Source organism: Lipotes vexillifer, unplaced genomic scaffold (assembly GCF_000442215.2).
Source record: "Lipotes vexillifer unplaced genomic scaffold, Lipotes_vexillifer_v1.1 scaffold565, whole genome shotgun sequence".
Lineage (NCBI taxonomy): Eukaryota > Metazoa > Chordata > Mammalia > Artiodactyla > Lipotidae > Lipotes > Lipotes vexillifer.
Window position 1 is genome coordinate 973,233 of NW_006771554.1, and position 19,273 is coordinate 992,505.

General features: G+C 43.9%; 1 protein-coding gene across 1 annotated transcript in view; it reads right to left on the reverse strand.

Moving 5' to 3' along the window:
- The window catches only part of ZMYND8 (zinc finger MYND-type containing 8), a 131,636-nt gene that overhangs the window by 75,027 nt on the left and 37,336 nt on the right, over positions 1 to 19,273 (reverse strand). The window contains exons 3-7 of the mRNA XM_007446940.1: positions 18,362 to 18,510; positions 8,154 to 8,297; positions 4,559 to 4,672; positions 2,201 to 2,293; positions 1,004 to 1,091 (exon numbers count right to left, since the gene is read on the reverse strand). Of these exons, the coding sequence (XP_007447002.1) occupies positions 1,004 to 1,091; positions 2,201 to 2,293; positions 4,559 to 4,672; positions 8,154 to 8,297; positions 18,362 to 18,510 (588 nt within the window). The remainder of the gene's footprint in view (positions 1 to 1,003; positions 1,092 to 2,200; positions 2,294 to 4,558; positions 4,673 to 8,153; positions 8,298 to 18,361; positions 18,511 to 19,273) is intronic.

The window sequence follows — 19,273 nt, forward strand, 5'->3', positions numbered from 1 at the left end:
AAAAAAAAAAAAAAAAATTATATGTTGATACAATATTGTTACCAGACTTCCCTGGTGGCGCAGTGGTTAAGAATATATCTGCCAATGCAGGGGACACGGGTTTGAGCCCTGGTCCGGGAAGATCCCACATGCCACGGAGCAACTAAGCCCGTATGCCACAACTACTGAGCCTGCGCTCTAGAGACCACAAGCCACAACCACTGAGCCCGCGTGCCACAACTACTGAAGGCAGCGCGCCTAGAGTCCATACTCCACAACCAGAGAAGCTGTCGCAATGAGAAGCCCACGCACCGCAACGAAGAGTAGCCCCCGCTCACCAAAACTAGAGAAAGCCCGTGCGCAGCAACAGACACAGCGCAGCCAAAAATAAATAAATAAAATAATTTATAAAAACTATATATATTGATACCACTCAGCAATAAAAAGAAACAAACCACTGATAGACACAACATGAATGAATCCCCCAAATATTACACTGTGTCAGCGTAGCCAGGCATAAAAGAGGGCACTCTGGCTCCACTGGTATGAAATTCTAGAATATATAAAACTAATCTCTAGTTACAAAAAACAGAATAGTTCCTTTTCAGGAGGGTGGACTTACCGGAGAGGGGCAATTGGGAATATAATGGGGTGACAGAAATGTTCTAGGATCTTATTTGGGGTTGTAGTTACAAAGGTGGTTACACATTTGTCAAATTCATGGAATGTACGTGTAAAATCTGTGCTCTTTATTTTATGTAATTATTCCTCCATTAAAATAAGGGTTTTTTTTAAAGGACAGGTAAAAGCATCATATAGTCACAAGCCACTGTGGACATCAGCTCATACCTTAAAATGCATGTAGTCACTGCCCCCTGTTCACACACGTCAGCAATCTATACACCAGTATTCTCAGCTACTGGCCCTGATGCATGAAAAAAGAGCCTGATTTTTTATGAAGGGCAGGAGAACGGGCAACACACACAGCATACTCTCATTCTTAAGAGTCATCTAATCCACTCACCCCCATTATAAATGATGCAGTTGTGCAAAATCCATTTTGCATCAGCCAGGAAGGCTTCTGTGCAGCCATACATTTTCTTTTTAGCGTTCTGGGAAGAAAAGCCACAGAAAATAATCACCAGTGAGTCTCTATAAGCCACAACCAGTAACACCTGCGTCCCCACACAATTTTCTTAGCAGTCATTTGCCAAATTAATGAATGCTTCTACTCATTTCCCAAGATGCTATTATAGTTGAGATCTATAACTCTATAAAAATGCATTCACTGGATACACCACACTAACTTGAATTTTCTCATCTTAGAGCACTGCCATTTATCAAGCAGCTTCTTCCACCAAACCGGGATATTTTACATATTTACACATTTATTATTAACTGTACAGCCTCACATAAGCCTCATAATTGAAAACTCAAGGAAGCAGTCACTATCCCCATTTTACAGACAGGGAAACTGAGGTATGGTAATGTTAAAGGAACCAATCAAAGTTCCAAAGCTAATAATTTAGGAAGCCAGGATTCCAACCTTGTCTTTTTGGAATTCCTTCTTTTGTTTAATACCATAAGGGTGTGTGCAATTTTCCAAAGCAGGCTGGATTTACTATTTTGGGGATCCTCAATGCATACAATATAAAGTAAGGTTTTCTCCTCATCCACGCTTTTCTTTAACCATATTTTGGTGCCAGCAATTTGAAAATCAGCACCAGGATGACATACACAACCTAGAATGTTACATGTGTAATTTTTCAGCATGGTTTGAACCTTTAAAAATACTTTCAGGCATTAAAGAAATACTCTTATCAGTGACATAAGTCAAGATCTAAGAAGCCACTAATTCACTGCTAACATGAAGGTCTCCCAGACACTTAATTTTCTCTTCTTCCTTCCTGCTGCTCTTATTAGCACCTCCAAAAGAAAGAGAAGGGTAAGGCTCAAATCAACCAACTCACTAATTCTTAGAAGCTGTGACTTTCTCATATAAAAAGCTTGAATCACCAGCAGAAGTATAATACTATTTGGAGCTAAGCAGTGGATTTCAACACCCATTGCAATCCTTGGGAAAATGTTACAGAAGTTAGGGGAATAAGAGTTCTTCCATCCAAATAAAAATGGCACAGAACCATCTAACTCGAGATGGGGCACGGGAAGTGAGGGAGGATCTTTAATCATCTTGACAATTGGCTTTTTGATGGAAGCCAACCTTTTCCAATGTACAAAGGTCCATGGGATGGAAGATGTATTCCGCATAGTCGGGATGCTGTTCCAACGGAACGGGCTTCTGGAATGCATCTGTCTATAAAAGAAAAGATGCACATACACAGACACAAACCCATCACTGCTATGGAAGACCAAGCATTAATACCAGCAATGTACTTTAAAACTGAGACAACTTTCCAGAAAATACAGTTCTAAAACTTTCTACAAAATAGGCCCTTGAGAAGCGCCAAACTGGTTCACCTTCAAATTCTGCCTGGTTATCCATAATCATGGGCCCAGCTGTGTTCCAGTTTTGTCATTTGTTTTGTTTTCAGTACATACTCAAGTAACAGGTCCAGGCCTCTTCAATTAAGACAGACGCTATCATTACTTGAGACCTGAATTCTGAAGGAGGCTTATCTATACACTGAAAATGCCCATAATCAAAACTGACTGGGGGTGAAATCTGGCTACACCTAGAGATGACACACCAAATAAAGTTCCCCTAAAGTGCCAACAGGTATCTTACACATGCGCAGAAATTTTAGTGAGGTTTTGCTCCTCCATTGAGGGGCCAAATTATTTTCAAAGCAGGGACTGTGTGGGGACTTCCCTGGCTGTCCAGTGGTTAAGACTCTGCGCTTCCAATGCAGGGGGGCGCATGTTCGATCCCTGGTCAGGGAGCTAAGATCCCACAGGCCACGTGTCACAGCAAAAAAAAAACCAGAAACAAAACAAAAACAAAACAAAGCAGGGACTGTGTAAAGGTTTTGTATCTTGATCCACTTTCTTATGGAGTGATTAAGAATCAGTTCAAAATGCAAGGCCTGCTTTGTTGATGGATACTATTTGCTTATCAATAAAAAAAAAAATCTAAAAGATTTCATTAAACACCAAATTATGCTCAAGCAAGGCATCTGAATGGATTACCATTTGCAGTCATCCAAGCTCTCTCTCTGGCCATTTTTAAGTTAAAAGGATGCTTCCACATTAAAAATCAGCAACTTTCTGTTCTGATTTTGTAACAAACGATTTACATAAGAAATTAACACCTTCTTTGATTTTTCTTTTTGGTTTATAATTAATTCCACAGTGTTGACAAATCTACATGAATCAATTCTCATCAGAGTTTGTTTTTTTGCAAAACTTAGGCTATATACTTTTGCTTCCATTGACAGAGATTTTGTGAGAGACAGGTTCTCAATTTAGCAACCCCCCAACTGGCATGCTCTGAATTTTTTTCATCATATCAAATTTCAGAATATAATCTCAAAACTAAAGCTTCTACTTTTTTTAAAGAAATTAAACCACAATGGCTACTAAAAGCACTCAGAATCTACATTTCATACATTTATTTGACTTAGAAAGCAACTCTGAAGAGTTTCACGAAGGGTCACCACTAGCCCATATGGTGCCTTTGTGTAAATCAGAAAAGAACCCTACCCAAGAACCCAAGTTTCCATAGGAAAAATGTCATAACATGTTGATTATCTTGTCATAACATTTTGTTTTGTTTTGTTTTGTTTTTTGGCGGTATGCGGGCCTCTCCCATTGCGGAGCACAGGCTCCAGACACGCAAGCTCAGCGGCCATGGCTCACGGGCCCAGCCGCTCCGTGGCATGTGGGATCTTCCCAGACCGGGGCACAAACCCGTGTCCCCCACATCGGCAGGCAGACTCTCAACCACTGCGCCACCAGGGAAGCCCATAACATATTATTTTTAAAAACAAGGTATTTTACTGCCATCTTTCTGAAACCTGTCACAAAAAACTACAAAACCACCATCACAGCTATGATATGACTGGGACTTCTGGGAGGGAAACCACGGAGGAGTACACCGTGGCTTGCCAGCTGAACATGGCAGGCCTGCTTTCACATATAGATTTCCCTTAAAGGGCAAAGGCTGTACATCAAATCCCGTTTCAAAATTCTCACCCTTTACAGGAATCTCACTGGTTGAGTTTTACCTGAAGGTTCCACCATTAGGCCTTGATTACCAAGAAACTGGGTTGTACTCAGCTCTCTCACTGAAATGGAATTCTACTGACTCCCCCTTACCCGATATGGTCTGAGGTTTCACTTCTCAACCACTCAGAATTTTAAATCCCCACCAGCTTTCTAATATATGTCATTTCCTGATTAAACTCCTTGGTCTCACAAAGTGCTCACTTTTGAGAATTAACTTAATGCCGTTGTCAAATTTAATTTACAGGTATCTGAATCTGGGCACACAAGACCCAAAGAGTAGTAATAAGCACAGGTGTCTGAAAAGCTAAGGCAACTACAAGGAACAAAAAATGGTAACAGAACAAAGGTCACTTATTCTCATTCACACTTATAACAAGAGGAAGCGTCATCTTACCCCTGGCTGTTTCATTTTCTGAATGGCGAACTTGAGCAGGTAGGATAACTGTTCAATGGTGAGCATTGTCATGGCTTTACTCTGAGTCTCGATGCATTCTGCTACTGTAATCTTCTACGAATCAAAATCACACGAATATCCAGTTAGAAAAAAAAAAAATTATGATCCCACGTACTCATTTCCCTTTCCTCCTAATTTTCCAGTAAGTTCACAAGTAAAAAAATAATTCCCATCTACATGAGACCAGTTGTTTCGCTTGACAAGCACTCCAATCTACTTGACCTGGGTGCCGGATCAGTGGATAAAAATTAAGAAGCACACCGATCCATCAATTAACTCATTAAGAACCGTTTTTTAGCTCATGTAGACAATATGATCTGAAAAAAGGGTGGGGTAGGCAAGGACCTGAAAAATCCACCATTGCTATAACCTTGGCTTTCAAGAATAGGACATGAAAGGCCACTGATGGTTTCAGGGTAATCTCTTCACACAATGGATCAGCCACTTTCCTTGATCCTCTTAAGGTTCTGGGCTATCTTTCAGGAAACTGACAAGGAATTAATCCAATGACATCACGGTTGGAAAGTGACAATCTTTCCTGCAGAAAGAATCCAAGGGATGGTAGTGAACTAATAATAAAAATGACTTCATTCTCCGTCACCACTGATGTGAACCCACTCAGGACATTCTGGCAAATTACCCACGGAGCAGTCTAGCTGTCTATCTCTGTGGGAAATAAATGTCACTTTGTAAGAGAAATTCCTATCAAAGACATGTCTGATACCAGATTCTGCTATGTAAATCTGGTACTTGATCTAAGAGCTTCGGAATCCTCAGATAACAGGAACAACAAAAATAGTAAATTCAGATGCTATCAGGAAACACTCTTGAACCATCTGTGTAGGGAGAGCTGAGAAAAGTTTTCTCCAATTAATTTGGATTTCGTTTCCATTCTTCACATCTCCAGATCCTCCAAAAGGAACTTCCAGGCGTGTCTGGTTGGTTGCTGAGAAAAAGGGCAACACAAGATGCGCTCATAAGCTGAAATCAGTCCATGACGCACGGATCTCATTGCTTAGCTACTAGAGCCGAAACAGCTAGTCTTCCCAGTTGACCACCTCACCAATTCACCACTAGAAGAAATTCAGGACTCTAAATTTTAGACATAGAATACCTGTCTGTCTGAATTCCAGTTCATTTCCAGGTTAACTATCCACACTCAATACTTCGGTCGCCCGCTCAACTGTCATTCACCTCTTCTCCCCCAGCCCTGGCCACGTCCTCCTGGTTGGCAATGGCCGGTTCCCACGATACAGACTGAAAGTACCGAACAAACATTTTTGAGCCTCTCCTGCATGGGGACTGGTGGTCCAATCCTGACCAATGAGCCCAAGGGCGTGTCAGCTGGAGGCTGATGGGCAAAGTCTTCTGCTTGATAAAAACAGGATTGAGAAGAGACACTCCACTCAGGGGGACTGTTATCTAGTCACACGTGATAAAACGCCCAGCAGCCACCTTACGGCCATGAGGGACACACTGCCTCAACAATGAAATGCAAAGAGTCTGGCTCTGAACAGACGCTGGCCTGGCCCTGCCTCTGGGTTCTTTCTACACACGATAATAAACCTCTCTGGTTTCAGCTGCCTTTCATCAAGATCTATTATTTACAGCAAAAGCATCCTATCTGAGCCACCATCTTCTCTGCGAAATTATTAAACAATTGGGAAGGGAAAGTCAAGACAAAAGAAAATAAATGAAGGTTCCAGTTCCCACATTAAATGCAGGATGAGTTCAGGCTCTGAACAGGAGGGCACTGATGAGCAATCTCTCCGTCTACAGGAACCCAAAGAAAACCAGTGACCATCTTTTGCAATTTCAGAGGCAGAACACCATTAAAATGTCATCATCATACTGACCTGGCCTCTACCTTCTTTCCATAGATTTTTGCTCCATCCACTACCCAAAAGCAGTACTACTGACACTGTCCTAAAGCTTGCTTTTTTCCCCACTATCAACAGCTGGGAGAGCTTTCCAATTCCTACACAGAAAGCGTCCTCGCGTTTGAGATCTAATGCCAATATACCTTTGAATCCAGGTGACATTCCATATTAAAGGATTTTGTAGATGACATTATTTGGGGTTTTTTTAATAAATCTATTTATTTATTTATGGCTGCATTGGGTCTTCGTTGCTGCGCAGGGGCTTTCTCTAGTTGCGGTTAGTGGGGGCTACTCTTCGTTGCGGTGCGCAGGCTTCTCACTGCAGTTGCTTTTCTTGTTGAGGAGCACGGGCTCTAGGCGTGCGGGCTCAGTAGTTGTGGCACGCAGGCTCTAGAGCGCAGATTCAGTAATTGTGGCGCACGGGCTTAGCTGCTCCACGGCATGTGGGATCTTCCCGCACCAGGGCTCGAATGCGCATCCCCTGCATTGGCAGGCGGATCCTTAACCATTGCGCCACCAGGGAAGCTCTGTTTTTGTTTTTAATTTGTTTTTGTTTTTGTTTTCTAGATGACATTCTTATTTTCAGCATTTTGAAAAAGCATCATAGTTGGAAGTTGCTGAGACTAGAAAACACTTCAGAAAAGTGGAAACCATGATAATTGTTTTCATGAAGAGCGTTTAGGCTTTGCTACAAATGAAATATGCACGTTCCCTTCACTATGCCCGTGTGCTTCTCCCTTGGGTTCTGTACCTGCAGCCCCCTCAGCCTGGAAGGCCGTCCCCCCATTGCCCCACGGCTCACTCCTTCCCTTCAAGTCTTTCCTAAATCTTAAGAGGACTTCCTGGACTTCGTCGTTTAAAATGGAAACACTCCGCACCCCCCTCACTCCCTATTCCTCACTTTCAATTCATTTTCTCCAGAACGTTCTTCTTCTAACACACGGTATACAACTTTATTGTGGTTTTTGTCCTTTTCTCCTGAAAAGAATGGGATTCAGGCCTCTTTTTGTTCACTGTTGAACCCCTAGTACCTAACAGGCACAGGAGAAACAGTTGTCGCGTGAATAAAAGCATCAGATGGCAACCACGTGGAACATACAACCAACACTGGTCTTCCCAGCTTAGCTACTGCTGATGATTCAATGATGCAGCAGGAGACAACATCCAAGAAGGAAGAAAATAGCGTGGGATCTCTTCAAAACATACAAACTTGTCAGAAGTTTAGAACTTATGGAATGTCCATTACAGGAGAATCAGAGAAGGTTGCAGATCTCAAAGTGATCCAAAGACCCATGAAGAATCAAAATCAATATTCAGTGCAGGTGATCTTCCTGGCGGTCCAGTGGTTAAGACTCCACACTCCCATTGCCGGGGGCGCGGGTTCCATCCCTGCTAGGGGAACTAAGATCCCACAAGCCACGCAGTGAGGCCAAAAAAAAAAAAATCAGTGCAATTGTCCTTCCAAGAGCTGCAGTGCTAAGGCCGTTGCCTATGTTGGTCCAAAAAAGGGGGTGACCAGGATAGAGCAGATCGAAGGCAAGAAACTTCTCTTTCCTTTGTGTTTGGATTAGTTGAAAATTTTGAAATAAAAGGAAGAAAAAGAAAGGAGAGGAAACGAGGCAGACAATGCATTCATTCAGCAGGCAGGAACTAACCTCACATTCAGGACAAAACCAGTCCCCCTCTGGTGTTCCGATGTGTCTCAGACACTTAGCGTGATAAACCCGGGGACAGAGCTCACAGCAAAGGACTTGGCCTTCCCGGTGACAAACCCAGCAGTAGAAATCATTTCGTCCATCCTGCGGTACAACATCAACAGGGTCTGTGGTGAGTGGCTGCTTCATATAGTAAAACGGACCATGTCTTAGTTCTGACTGAAATGTAGGCAAGAAAGACAGGTTTGGTTTCAAAACAAATGTGCATTCTCAAAAGGAATTTGAACAAATACATCAATAACAACAGAAGAAAATTAGAGCATTTCACACATTCATTAAAAAGCTATCCTGGGTTACTCTACTTGAGTTTGCGGGTCATTAGAGATTAAGATTTATTTTTCTTTCTTGTATTTTAAGAGGCCATGGATTGAAAAGCTGGTGTCTAAGAGTTAACGGGCAGCCCTAGCAGAATAGTACAATGGTTACAACCCAGGCACACCTGGGTTCAAATTTAGCTCTACCAGCTGCATGACCCAGGGCAAGTCTCTTAACCCCTCGGCTTCAATTTTCTCATCTGTAAAATGGGGATGATAATAACTAACATCACTGTATTGTGGCTGGAATTAAATGGGATCGTATAATGTATGCATTTAACACAGCGCCGCCATTACAAATATTGCTAATACGGTTAAAAGTCCAACAAATGGAAGTCTAAATGTACAAAGCCAAGAAAAGTATGGCAATTTCCCCTGGGAGTCTTTCAACAACAGGCCTTCGTCGAATAGATCCATTGGAAATGAGTCACCAAAAATGATCATTCATTTATTTTTTTAAGTCTACCCCCAATGCATAAAGTACTTAATAGCCAACAAGAGGCGTTCCTAAAACCATGATTCTCCAACATGGTAAGTCCTGGTGTTTGCAGAGAAGCCACATCTCCTACTGAGAACAAACGAAGAATGGCAGAAAGATGTGAGAGGGGGGTGGCCAATTCATGGCCAAAATAGCAAGAGAAATGGTCCCCTAGTGATGTACTATAGAATCCAGCAGAGCCACTCGCCGAACTCACACAACCGCTCGGAAGAAACTCGTTAGGAAAATGCCTACTGGAAACCAGTAAGAAATCCTGTTTAGGAAGTATGAGAAAGTCTGGTGGTTAAGTGTCAAAATGACCTGGTAACTGGCTGTGTGACCTTGAGAAAGCTACTCAACCCACTTTAGCCTTGATTCCATGGACAACAGCTCAGCCACAACCACAGGGACTACCTCTAAATAAACCTCCTTGTATAACAAGCGTTTTCCTGTCTTTCAGTAAGACATTACAGTTTCCTCCATAAAGATCTCATATATTGGTTAGGGGCTGCATAATTCTTGTTGCTACTGTGAATAGGACCTTTTCCAATTACAGTTTCTAAATAGTTATCGTTGGTATAGAAGCACTGTTAGATTTTTAACACTGACCTCATATACAAACAGCTCTGGTAGTTTATTGATTAAAAAATCTTACCATCTCTAAGTAACTTTAGTTTTATCTGTCCGTGTCTAATATTTTTACATCACTTTTCTGCTTTCCTTATTTTACTGACTAGGACCCCCAGGATAACAAGGAAGAGTGACCAAGATTGCAGGCACCCGTCTCGCTCCTGGTTCTTATTATGAAGTTTTGTTTTTGTTGTTTTTGTTTCTGTTTTTTGCGGTACGCGGGCCTCTCACTGCTGTGGCCTCTCCCGTTGCGGAGCACAGGCTCCGGACGCGCAGGCTCAGCGGCCACGGCTCATGGGCCCAGCGGCTCCGCGGCACGTGGGATCTTCCCAGACCGGGGCACGAACCTGTGTCCCCTGCATCGGCAGGCGGACTCTCAACCACTGCGCCACCAGGGAAGCCCTATTATGAAGTTTTGATGTTCTCAAAATGCCTGCTACTTCCACCTTCCTTGATAAAGAGCCTCACAGACGCTTATTTAGCAGTTCTTTGTGAACCAATCCTTCTAAGCCTCCCGACTCTCATTTCTACTAAGAAAACAGCTACGACTTATAAGGGCAATTGCACAATTCTTGAGCTTGGTTATTGCCCTGTTTCAGTTCAACATTTAAAACAGAGCGCTCTCCTTGGTTTCCAGAGAATTAACGTCATCGTTACGCTATTCCTTCCACGTTACGTTTTTCAACATACTGTCAACACACACCATCTTCATTTTCTCCTCACCATCACCAAGAGTGGTACTCAGGGGAGACACCACTTAGTCTTACCAGACAGATGAGAAAACTAGGTTAAAAAGACTTATCTGACCCCCAAGCCCAGAGCAAGGACTCCCACCCAGGTCTCCGAGCACTTTTTCTCGTTCCTGTGCCCCACAAAAGATGATGCAGGATGCAGAAGAGATTCTGATGATTAAGTGACCCCTCACAGAACATTCTCTGTCATCCAAAATAACTTCTGCTTAAACAAACTTACAGTTACCAGGGGGTAAGGGGGGGAGGGGATAAATTGGGAGATTGGGATTGACATATACACACTACTATATATAAAATAGATAACTAATAAGGACCTACTGTATAGCACAGGGAACTCTACCCAATACTCCGTAATGGCCTATATGGGAAAAGAATCTAAAAAAGAGTGGATATATGTATATGTATAACTGATTCACTTTGCTGTACACCTGAAACTAACACAACATTGTAAATCAACTACCCTCCAATAAAACTTTTTTAAAAATAATAACAACTTCTGCTTAATGCAAAAAGCTGGAGAGGAAAAAAAAATCTGAAAATTCGGAAGACAGCTAAAAACATAATAGAGGGGAACATAAAAAGATAACACCATCTAGAGCAAGGAGTTCTCAACTCATATGACATCTTGGGCCAGAAAATTCTTTGTTGCAGGGAGCTGTCCTGTGCACTGTAGGATGTGTAGCATCATCCTTGGCTAGATGCCGGTGGCAGCCCCCCTACCCCCCATGTCAGAAAATTATGACAACCAAAAATGTCTCCAGACATTGCCCAGTGTCCCTGGGCGGGGTCAAAACTACCCTCAGTTGACAGCCATCCACGTAGAGGATGTGCTATCTGCCTAGGAAAATGGTTGTTTGAATTTCTATGGGGAGAGTGTTGGGGGGGGCAGGGGGAGGGGGAGGAACGCCCACTGAAAGATAAACTGTACATATCAAGCAAGCAGAACTATTTCTAACCTGAGTGGGGTCTTCCAGGATGCTTTGTGGCTTTTGCAAGATAGCTGTAAGCTGTATTTCAGGGCCCAACTTCCTTTCAGTAAGTTAATAATAGGATAGGAAGAGTCATTAAGACCTAAATGAAACTAGAAGAATCAAATATGACAGCTCAGCTCCCTAGCGGGCAACCTAAGTCCTTTGCATCTAAGAGAAGCTGGGGTATTGCCACTTGAGAAGCTTCCCCCGCCCCCTGTCCCTGCCCTTACCCTCACCTGGCCAGAGGTAGGCGTTCCTGGGAGGACCATGAGGAGGGAGCGCCAGGTTGCGCCCTTCTCTTTTCAAGAGTTTCATCCTTTCCCGAAACAGCAGCTGTTGCTGAGAACTAGCTGCCTGGTAATAGCCTTGTCAATCAGATCCCTGCCTTATCTGCTGCTTGTGTTTCCTGCTCCGTAAAAATAATCTGGTAACAAATACGGAACATTTAAAAAAGGAAAGGCAAATCACTTCAGGAAGAATGAGTTTATGATTTTTCTCCCTCACACGCACAAGGTGCGCTCCCAGCCTGCTAGTAAGGCAAGCGGGCTACAACCTGTGTTGCTATGAGATTAACTGCAGGCTGTGAACACACATGTTCACATTCCCTGCTTCTTCCACAGGCCGGCTTAACAAGAAATAGACAGGCTTGTTCATTCACTTCTGGAAGACCTCAGTCTACACCAGGAGCCAGCAAACTTTCTCTATAAACGGCTTCTATAAAGATAGTAAGTAAACAGTTGAAGCTTTGCAGGTCGTGTGGTCTCTACTGCAATGACTCAACTCTTGTCAAAGGAAAGCAGAACCGACTGCAGGAGAGATGTCACTGAGTGGACGTGGCTTTGTTCAGGTAAACTTTATTTACAGAAACAGGCTCTGGGCCACACCTGGTCTGCAAAAACCAGAGGATGGGTTCTGGGGCTGTGTGTGAGCACAGGGTACATGTCTGGGGGGCCAGGGGCTGGGGGGAGAGGACCACAGACTCAAATTCCTTCTGGGGCCACATAGGGAACACAGATGAATGAAAACAGTCCTAGTTCTGGCCTGTATTCTCCTGCATTTGATAAAAGCACAAGGACTGCAAAATAAAGAAAGACTGCTTAGCCCTGGAGTGTGAGGATGATGCTGATGCTCAGCCCAGTGCTGGCGAGACGGCGGGAGGGGCAGAGCACGTGCCCGTCTTCAGGGCTCTCAGCTCCAGTGATCAAGGCCGCCAGGCAGACACACACACCAGGGGCAGGCAATCCTGCTGTCTGTCCCCTGACCTGTCTCAGCTTTTAATACACTGCCCCCACCCAACAAGGAACTTCTGTGAAATGTCCCAGTTTTTAAGACAATGCATGGGCCCAGCAAAATAAGTCCTGGCCCACCTCTTTATAATATGTATACCCCTGTACTCAGAGGAGACAAGAGGGGCCCTGTGACTTCTGTGCCATATTCCATCAAAGGTACACCTAAGGCCATTTTGCACAAATCTGTTAGCAGATTATTGTTCGATCCTTTAATGAGAAAGAAAAGGAAAGAAAAGAAAAGAAGTAAAGAAAAGAGGGATGGAGGGAGGGAGGGGAGGGGAGGGGAAGGGGAACCTCCCAAAAGGACTCAAACTCAAAGTGTCCCAAAAACTACAGATTAGATTGGTATTTTACAGTAAAGGGCCAATGTCACTTGGGACAAGGTATTTCTTGCCGTATCTACCTTAGGACATTTAGCAACCTGACCCTCCTCCTCCTCACAATGCCAGAAGCAGCCTTCCAGGCTTTGGGATGTCCCCCACTGGCAGTCCCAAGAAAAAAGCACCGATATGTTTTCAAACCTTTCCTAAGAGGTAAAATCACTAGACAAACAGGTTGTAAAAAATTAATTATAGGACTTCCCTGGTGGCGCAGTGGTTAAGAATCCGCCTGCCGGACTTCCCTGGTGGCGCAGTGGTTGAGAGTCCACCTGCCGATGCAGGGGATACGGGTTCATGCCCCGGGCCGGAAAGATCCCACATGCCGCGGAACGGCTAGGCCTGTGAGCCATGGCCGCTGAGCCTGCGTGTCCGGAGCCTGTGCTCCGCAACGGGAGAGGCCACAACAGTGAGAGGCCCGCGTACCGCAAAAAAAAAAACAAAAAAACAAAAAAACAAAAACCAATCCGCCTGCCAATGCAGGGGACATGAGTTCGAGCCCTGGTCCAGGAAGATCCCCTGTGCCGCAGAGCAACTAAACCTTTGAGCCACAGCTACTGAGCCCACATGCCACAACTACTGAAGCCCGCGTGCCTAGAGCAACAAGAGAAGCCACCGCAATGAGACATCCGAGCGCCACAGCTTAGAGTAGCCCCCGCACGCTGCAACTAGAGAAAGCCCACGTGTAGCAACGAAGACCCAACACAGCCAAAAATAAATAAATAATTTTTAAAAAATTAATTATAAACCTCAGAATATTCTTTCCCCTAAAAATAAAGTGTGCTCTAAACCTCTTCTTAAAATTCCCCTGAAAGTAATAAATTCCCAATATATGAAAAATGGGTGAAACCTTAAATCAACGGACAAAGGATTCATCTCCAAAATATAGAAACAGCTCATGCAGCTCAATATTAAAAAAACAAACAACCCAATCCAAAAATGGGCAGAAGACCTAAATAGACATTTCTCCAAAGAAGATATACAGATGGTCAAGAAGCACATGAAAAGCTGCTCAGCATCACTAATTATTAGAGAAATGCAAATCAAAACTACAATAAGGTATCACCTCACACCAGTTAGAATGGGCATCACCAGAAAATCTACAAACAACAAATGCTGGAGAGGGTGTGGAGAATAGGGAACCCTCTTACACTGTTGGTGGGAATGTAAATTGATACAGCCACTATAGAGCACAGTATGGAGGTTCCTTAAAAATCTAAAAATAGGATTACCATATGATCCAGCAATCCCACTACTGGGCATATACCCAGAGAAAACCAAAATTCAAAAAGACACATGCACCCCAATGGTCATGGCAGCACTATTTACAATAGCCAGGTCATGGAAGCAACCTAAATGCCCATCAACAGATGAATGGATAAAGAAGATGTGGTACATATATTCAATGGAATATTACTCAGCCATAAAAAGGAACGAAATTGGGTCATTTGTAGAGATGTGGATGGATCTAGAGACTGTCATACAGAGTGAAGTCAGAAGGAGAAAAACAAATATCGTATATTAACGCATATATGTGGAACCTAGAAAAATGGTACAGATGGACCGGTTTGCAAGGCAGAAATAGAGACACAGATGTATAGAACAAACATGGTCACTAAGTGGGGAAAGCGGCGGGGGTGGGGGTGGGGGTGTGATGAATTGGGCGATTGGGATTGACATGTATACACTGATGTGTATAAAATTCATGACTAATAAGAACCTGCTGTATTAGAAAAAACAAAGTATTCAAGTCATCCAATGATGGAATGACCCAGTTGATTGTATGACTGATTTGACCAATAACAGCGATGTGAGTTTAAAAAAAAAAAAAAAAAAACCTGTTTCTCCACTTCATAATAAAACGTCTCTACCAAAAATGGAAAAATATGGGGTGGGGTGGGGTGGGGGGGATTATTATGCTAGAATGGCTTTCTTTTTAGAACACTAGAACAACCTCAGAATAAAGAAAAACAAGAGGGTGGAGACTCTTGATGTATACCAAAAATCAAAAGAACCTGAACGCCTAAGACCAGAGGCAGAAGGAATGAGCAAAGGTGGCAAGGTATGCCACATAAGGGAGGGGTGGGGAGTGTGGAAAACTAGAGCACACAGGCCCCGTGTCTATAGAGCAGGCTCTACTCAGCTCCTGGATTTTTCTGAGTTTTTATAGGAACTCAGAAATACAAGTTGTTATTTGAAATCTCATGATCTTCAAACGTTGGTGACTAACAGAAATTATGTTGGTAACACCCGGCATATGCAGATGTACATTTTGCTTTTAATTCCATAATTTTTTTCAATTCTATAATCTATAAGAGGAAAGAAAAGGGAAAGGGAAGAAAAGAAAAGAAAAACATGTACAGAAGAATTTTTTTTTAAGATTTCAGTTCCTCTTAGGAAAACAGACTGTGCTTGAGGGAGGGTGCCCCCTTCTATGCAAATACTACAAGCTGGAATGAATTATGGGGTCAAGGGTCAGGAATTTCTTTTCTTTACAGTTAAGGCAATTTCTCCTTTGCCAACTCCTGGCCATTCAGCCCAGGGAGTTTTAGATGTGAAAAACAAAAACCTACAATCAACCTTAGAATGTCCCTAGTACAAACCCTATTTTACAAGATAACTGAAGCTCAGAAGTGGGAAAGCAACTGACAAGGGCCCACAGCGAGTTTCCCAGATGCAGTGGGACAGGAAGGAGTCAGGTCTCCCGGTCTGGAGCCCTTCCCTCCAGACCAATGGCTCCATTAACTCTGCTATCAGTACTGCAGATAGGAGAATCATCTTCAGAAGCATGACCGTGCCCTGTGACCGGTCACCCCTGCTCTGTTCCACATCCACAGTGCATTCTGGATTCATGAGCTCCCACCCTGTGTCCAACGCTGGGGCTACTGGACACTGACCACTTTCTGAGGCTCCTACCAGCGGGGGACAGAGATTTACAAACACACCATTGTGGTCACGAGGCTTAAGTGTTATAGAAGCGGTATGAACACACGTGGATGAGGAAGAGAGAGAAGAAAATGTGTGAACTGCCTGAGAGTTGATCAGTTTCCAATTCTTTGTTTTTCTTAATGTCTTTTACCTTTTTCTTTTTTTTTTTTTAATGTGAGCCAATTCTTAAAAGGACATGGAGGAAGTCACAAAGCGCAAGTGCATGTGTGCACACACGCAGAGGAGCCACTCGGAGACTGTCTCTGTCCAAGGGGGACAATATCTGCTTCATGACTTACGGCAACTGGTATGAGAGGGTTTGCCATAAATTAAGGTTTGAGGATTACTTATAGCCTTCATGTTTCTTTCTCAGTCTTCAAGCTCGACAGCTATGGGATGGCTCCCAGGTGACAGGGGTGGGTGGTCACCAGCTTCAAGCCAACCAGGCAGATGTAAGCTTCTTACTCCTTACTGTGAGGCCTTGGGGAGGTGACTTAATCTCTCTGAACCTGTGTTTTCATCAGTAAAATGGACACAACTGCAGCCCTTCCTCACAGCATCATTATAAACATTAACACACAAAAAAAGGCTTACAACAGGATGGGCACACTGTAAGTTCTGCTTTTAGTATTATTTTCACCAACACTATTATTATACATGTTTTTTCAAATTGCAATTCCTCCCAGAAGTTTACTTAGAACTCACCAGTTTTTCCTCCTATAATAGGATTCCCAATTCATTAAATCTGGGCTACTCAAGGCAGAAGCTACGAACCAGAGGCGGCCACTTAAATTTATTAAAAATTCAGTTCCTCAGGCACATCTGCCACTTTTGCAAATGCTCAGTGGCCACACATGGCTTGTGACTATCCCACTGTACAGTGCAGGCCTAAAACATTTCCACAGCTGTTGTTTAATTATTTCATGGATAGTCTGGGTGACTATTCCTCTTAACGTAGACTCTGGCTTAACTTCTTTTTTTTTAATTTACTTATTTTATTTTTGGCTGCGTTGGGTCTTCGTTGCTGTGCGCAGGCTTTCGCTAGTTGTGGCGAGTGGGGGCTGCTCTTCATTGCGGTGCGCGGGCTTCTCATTGCGGTGGTTTCTCTCGCTGTGGAGCACAGGCTCTAGGCGCGTGGGCTTCAGCAGTTGTGGCATGTGGGCTCAGTAGTTGTGGCACATGGGCTCAGTAGTTGTGGCTCATGGGCTCAGTAGTTGTGGCTCACAGGCTTAGTTTCTCCGTGGCTTGTGGGATCTTCCCAGACCAGGGCTGAAACCCGTGTCCCCTGCATTGGCAGGCGGATTCTCAACCACAGCACCACCAGGGAAGCCCTGGCTTAACTTTAATTATTATTATTTATGTCACTTAGATCAATTCCTCTTCACGACAGCCCTGCAAGTTTGGTAGCACTAAGATCATTATTCCCATTTCAGTAAATGAGAAGACAAGGCACAAAGAGGTTAACTTGCCCACAGCTTCAAGGCAACAGCAGAGCTGGCACTTCACTATGTAATTCTGAGAGAGAAAATAGATTCACGCACAGAAATGTCCCCCTCTCACAGTCCTGGTCATTTAACCATTGCTAGGTTTCTTCCCGTGAAAGCAATAATCTTGTTTTATTCAACCTCAAATCCCCAGGGCCCACTTCGGCATCCGTAATCTGCAGAAATCGATGAATACATCTCCATGAATCCCCGCTGAAACGGTATCAGACCTGCTGGGCATCCTGTTTCCTCCACCGCTAGGAGACTTGAGCTCATGGTCCACTAAAACACCTCTCATTTTTTTAAGTCAGAAGAGTGGCTAGCCTGCAGCAGAGAATTTTAGAGCTAGAAGGTTCCTGAGACAAGATCCAAGATTTTTGCATCTAGTTGACTGGTCCTGGCTGCTGAGGGAGGGCAGAGTCTGCCAGAGACTGTGCACTCTGAAAAGGGTGCATAGTGACCAATTACCCAAGTCGCAGTGGGCAGTGGGTAGGAGAGCAGCTGTCCCTCACCACAGACCTAAACTCATTCTTTTACAGATGAGAAAATTGAGACCAGAAGGGAGCATGCCTCAGCCACACAACCACCTCCAGGCAGAGCTCGGCACTGTCCTACGGGCAACAGCCTAGGAGGGCAACACCCTCAGGCCACAGGGGCAAACAGTCCTAACGTGTGGAAAAAGAAATCCAAGGAAAATCCCCAAATCCTAGAGCACGGTATCCTATCTGGGTCACTGCCCTTGTCCCGCAAAGAGATCTGAAAAACCCACTGGAAATTTCTGCACAGGCCCACTTTGAGCTGCCCTTCTTGTCCTATGCAAATGACAGCCGCAGCAAGGCAGCTTGCTAAATGCCAAGCACACGGCGTGAGAAAAACAACAGCCTTTGTCCCCTGGGTGTGGACGCCATTCCCACTGGCCTTTTACCTGTTCTTTATTGTTATTGTTCAGTAAGCCGGGTTTCTTTTTCTTTTTAATGGGGCTTGTTGATGTGTCCTGTGGCGAGTGGCCATTGGAGGAATGCGGAGGGCTGGGGAACTTTCTTTTCTGGGCTGTTCTCTCTGTGGAGCCAGGATCTGAAAGAGACACACAGGACCACATATTTTAAAGCGATCGGGGAGGACTAGGCCCCACGGGAAGGGGGTGTTAGGGACACAACCCATTTTGTCCCCAAACCTAATGCCATTTTAGTGACCTTCCTCCTAGAATATACTCCCCCCCCACCCCCCATCTTCATTGCCTGTCTCAGAGGTCAGTTGGTCTTTCTTTAGCTGACATAATATTTCTGTAAAGGTTTTAATTCACTGCCAAAACATAAAAATTAAGAAACATCACATAATATCCTAGATTTGGGGCTTCTAGTTAAAAAAAAAAATCAGGGCCTGCAGGGCCTTACGGGACCAGATAGAGCTGAATACCAGCCAGCCACTTTTTAGATGGGAAAATGCCCCCATTTTGTCACAGTCCCCACCCTTCCCTACTGTGTCCCTGTTGACGAGGCCATGACCCAGCTGCCGTGAGCCGTCACACACCCATGTCTGATGGCAAAAGCAGGAAACCATAAGAGACAGACCAAGAAAAGAAGGCCACACACTTCAAGAAAATGAAGGCAAACATACTTTGTGGTGGAAGACAACATTTATTCATGTTTATCAGGTTAAAAAAAGTATAACTGTGTAAAAATATACCCCACCCACCAGAGTCCCCGTGGCCCAGTCACCAGTAGGCATCATGTTTGCGACACTCCTCCAAAGAGTTCAACGCAAACTACATTCTCACCAGATTCTCATCTGAAAAATGCCAACCCCACCCTTGCCAATCCATTCCTTTCTATTTTTA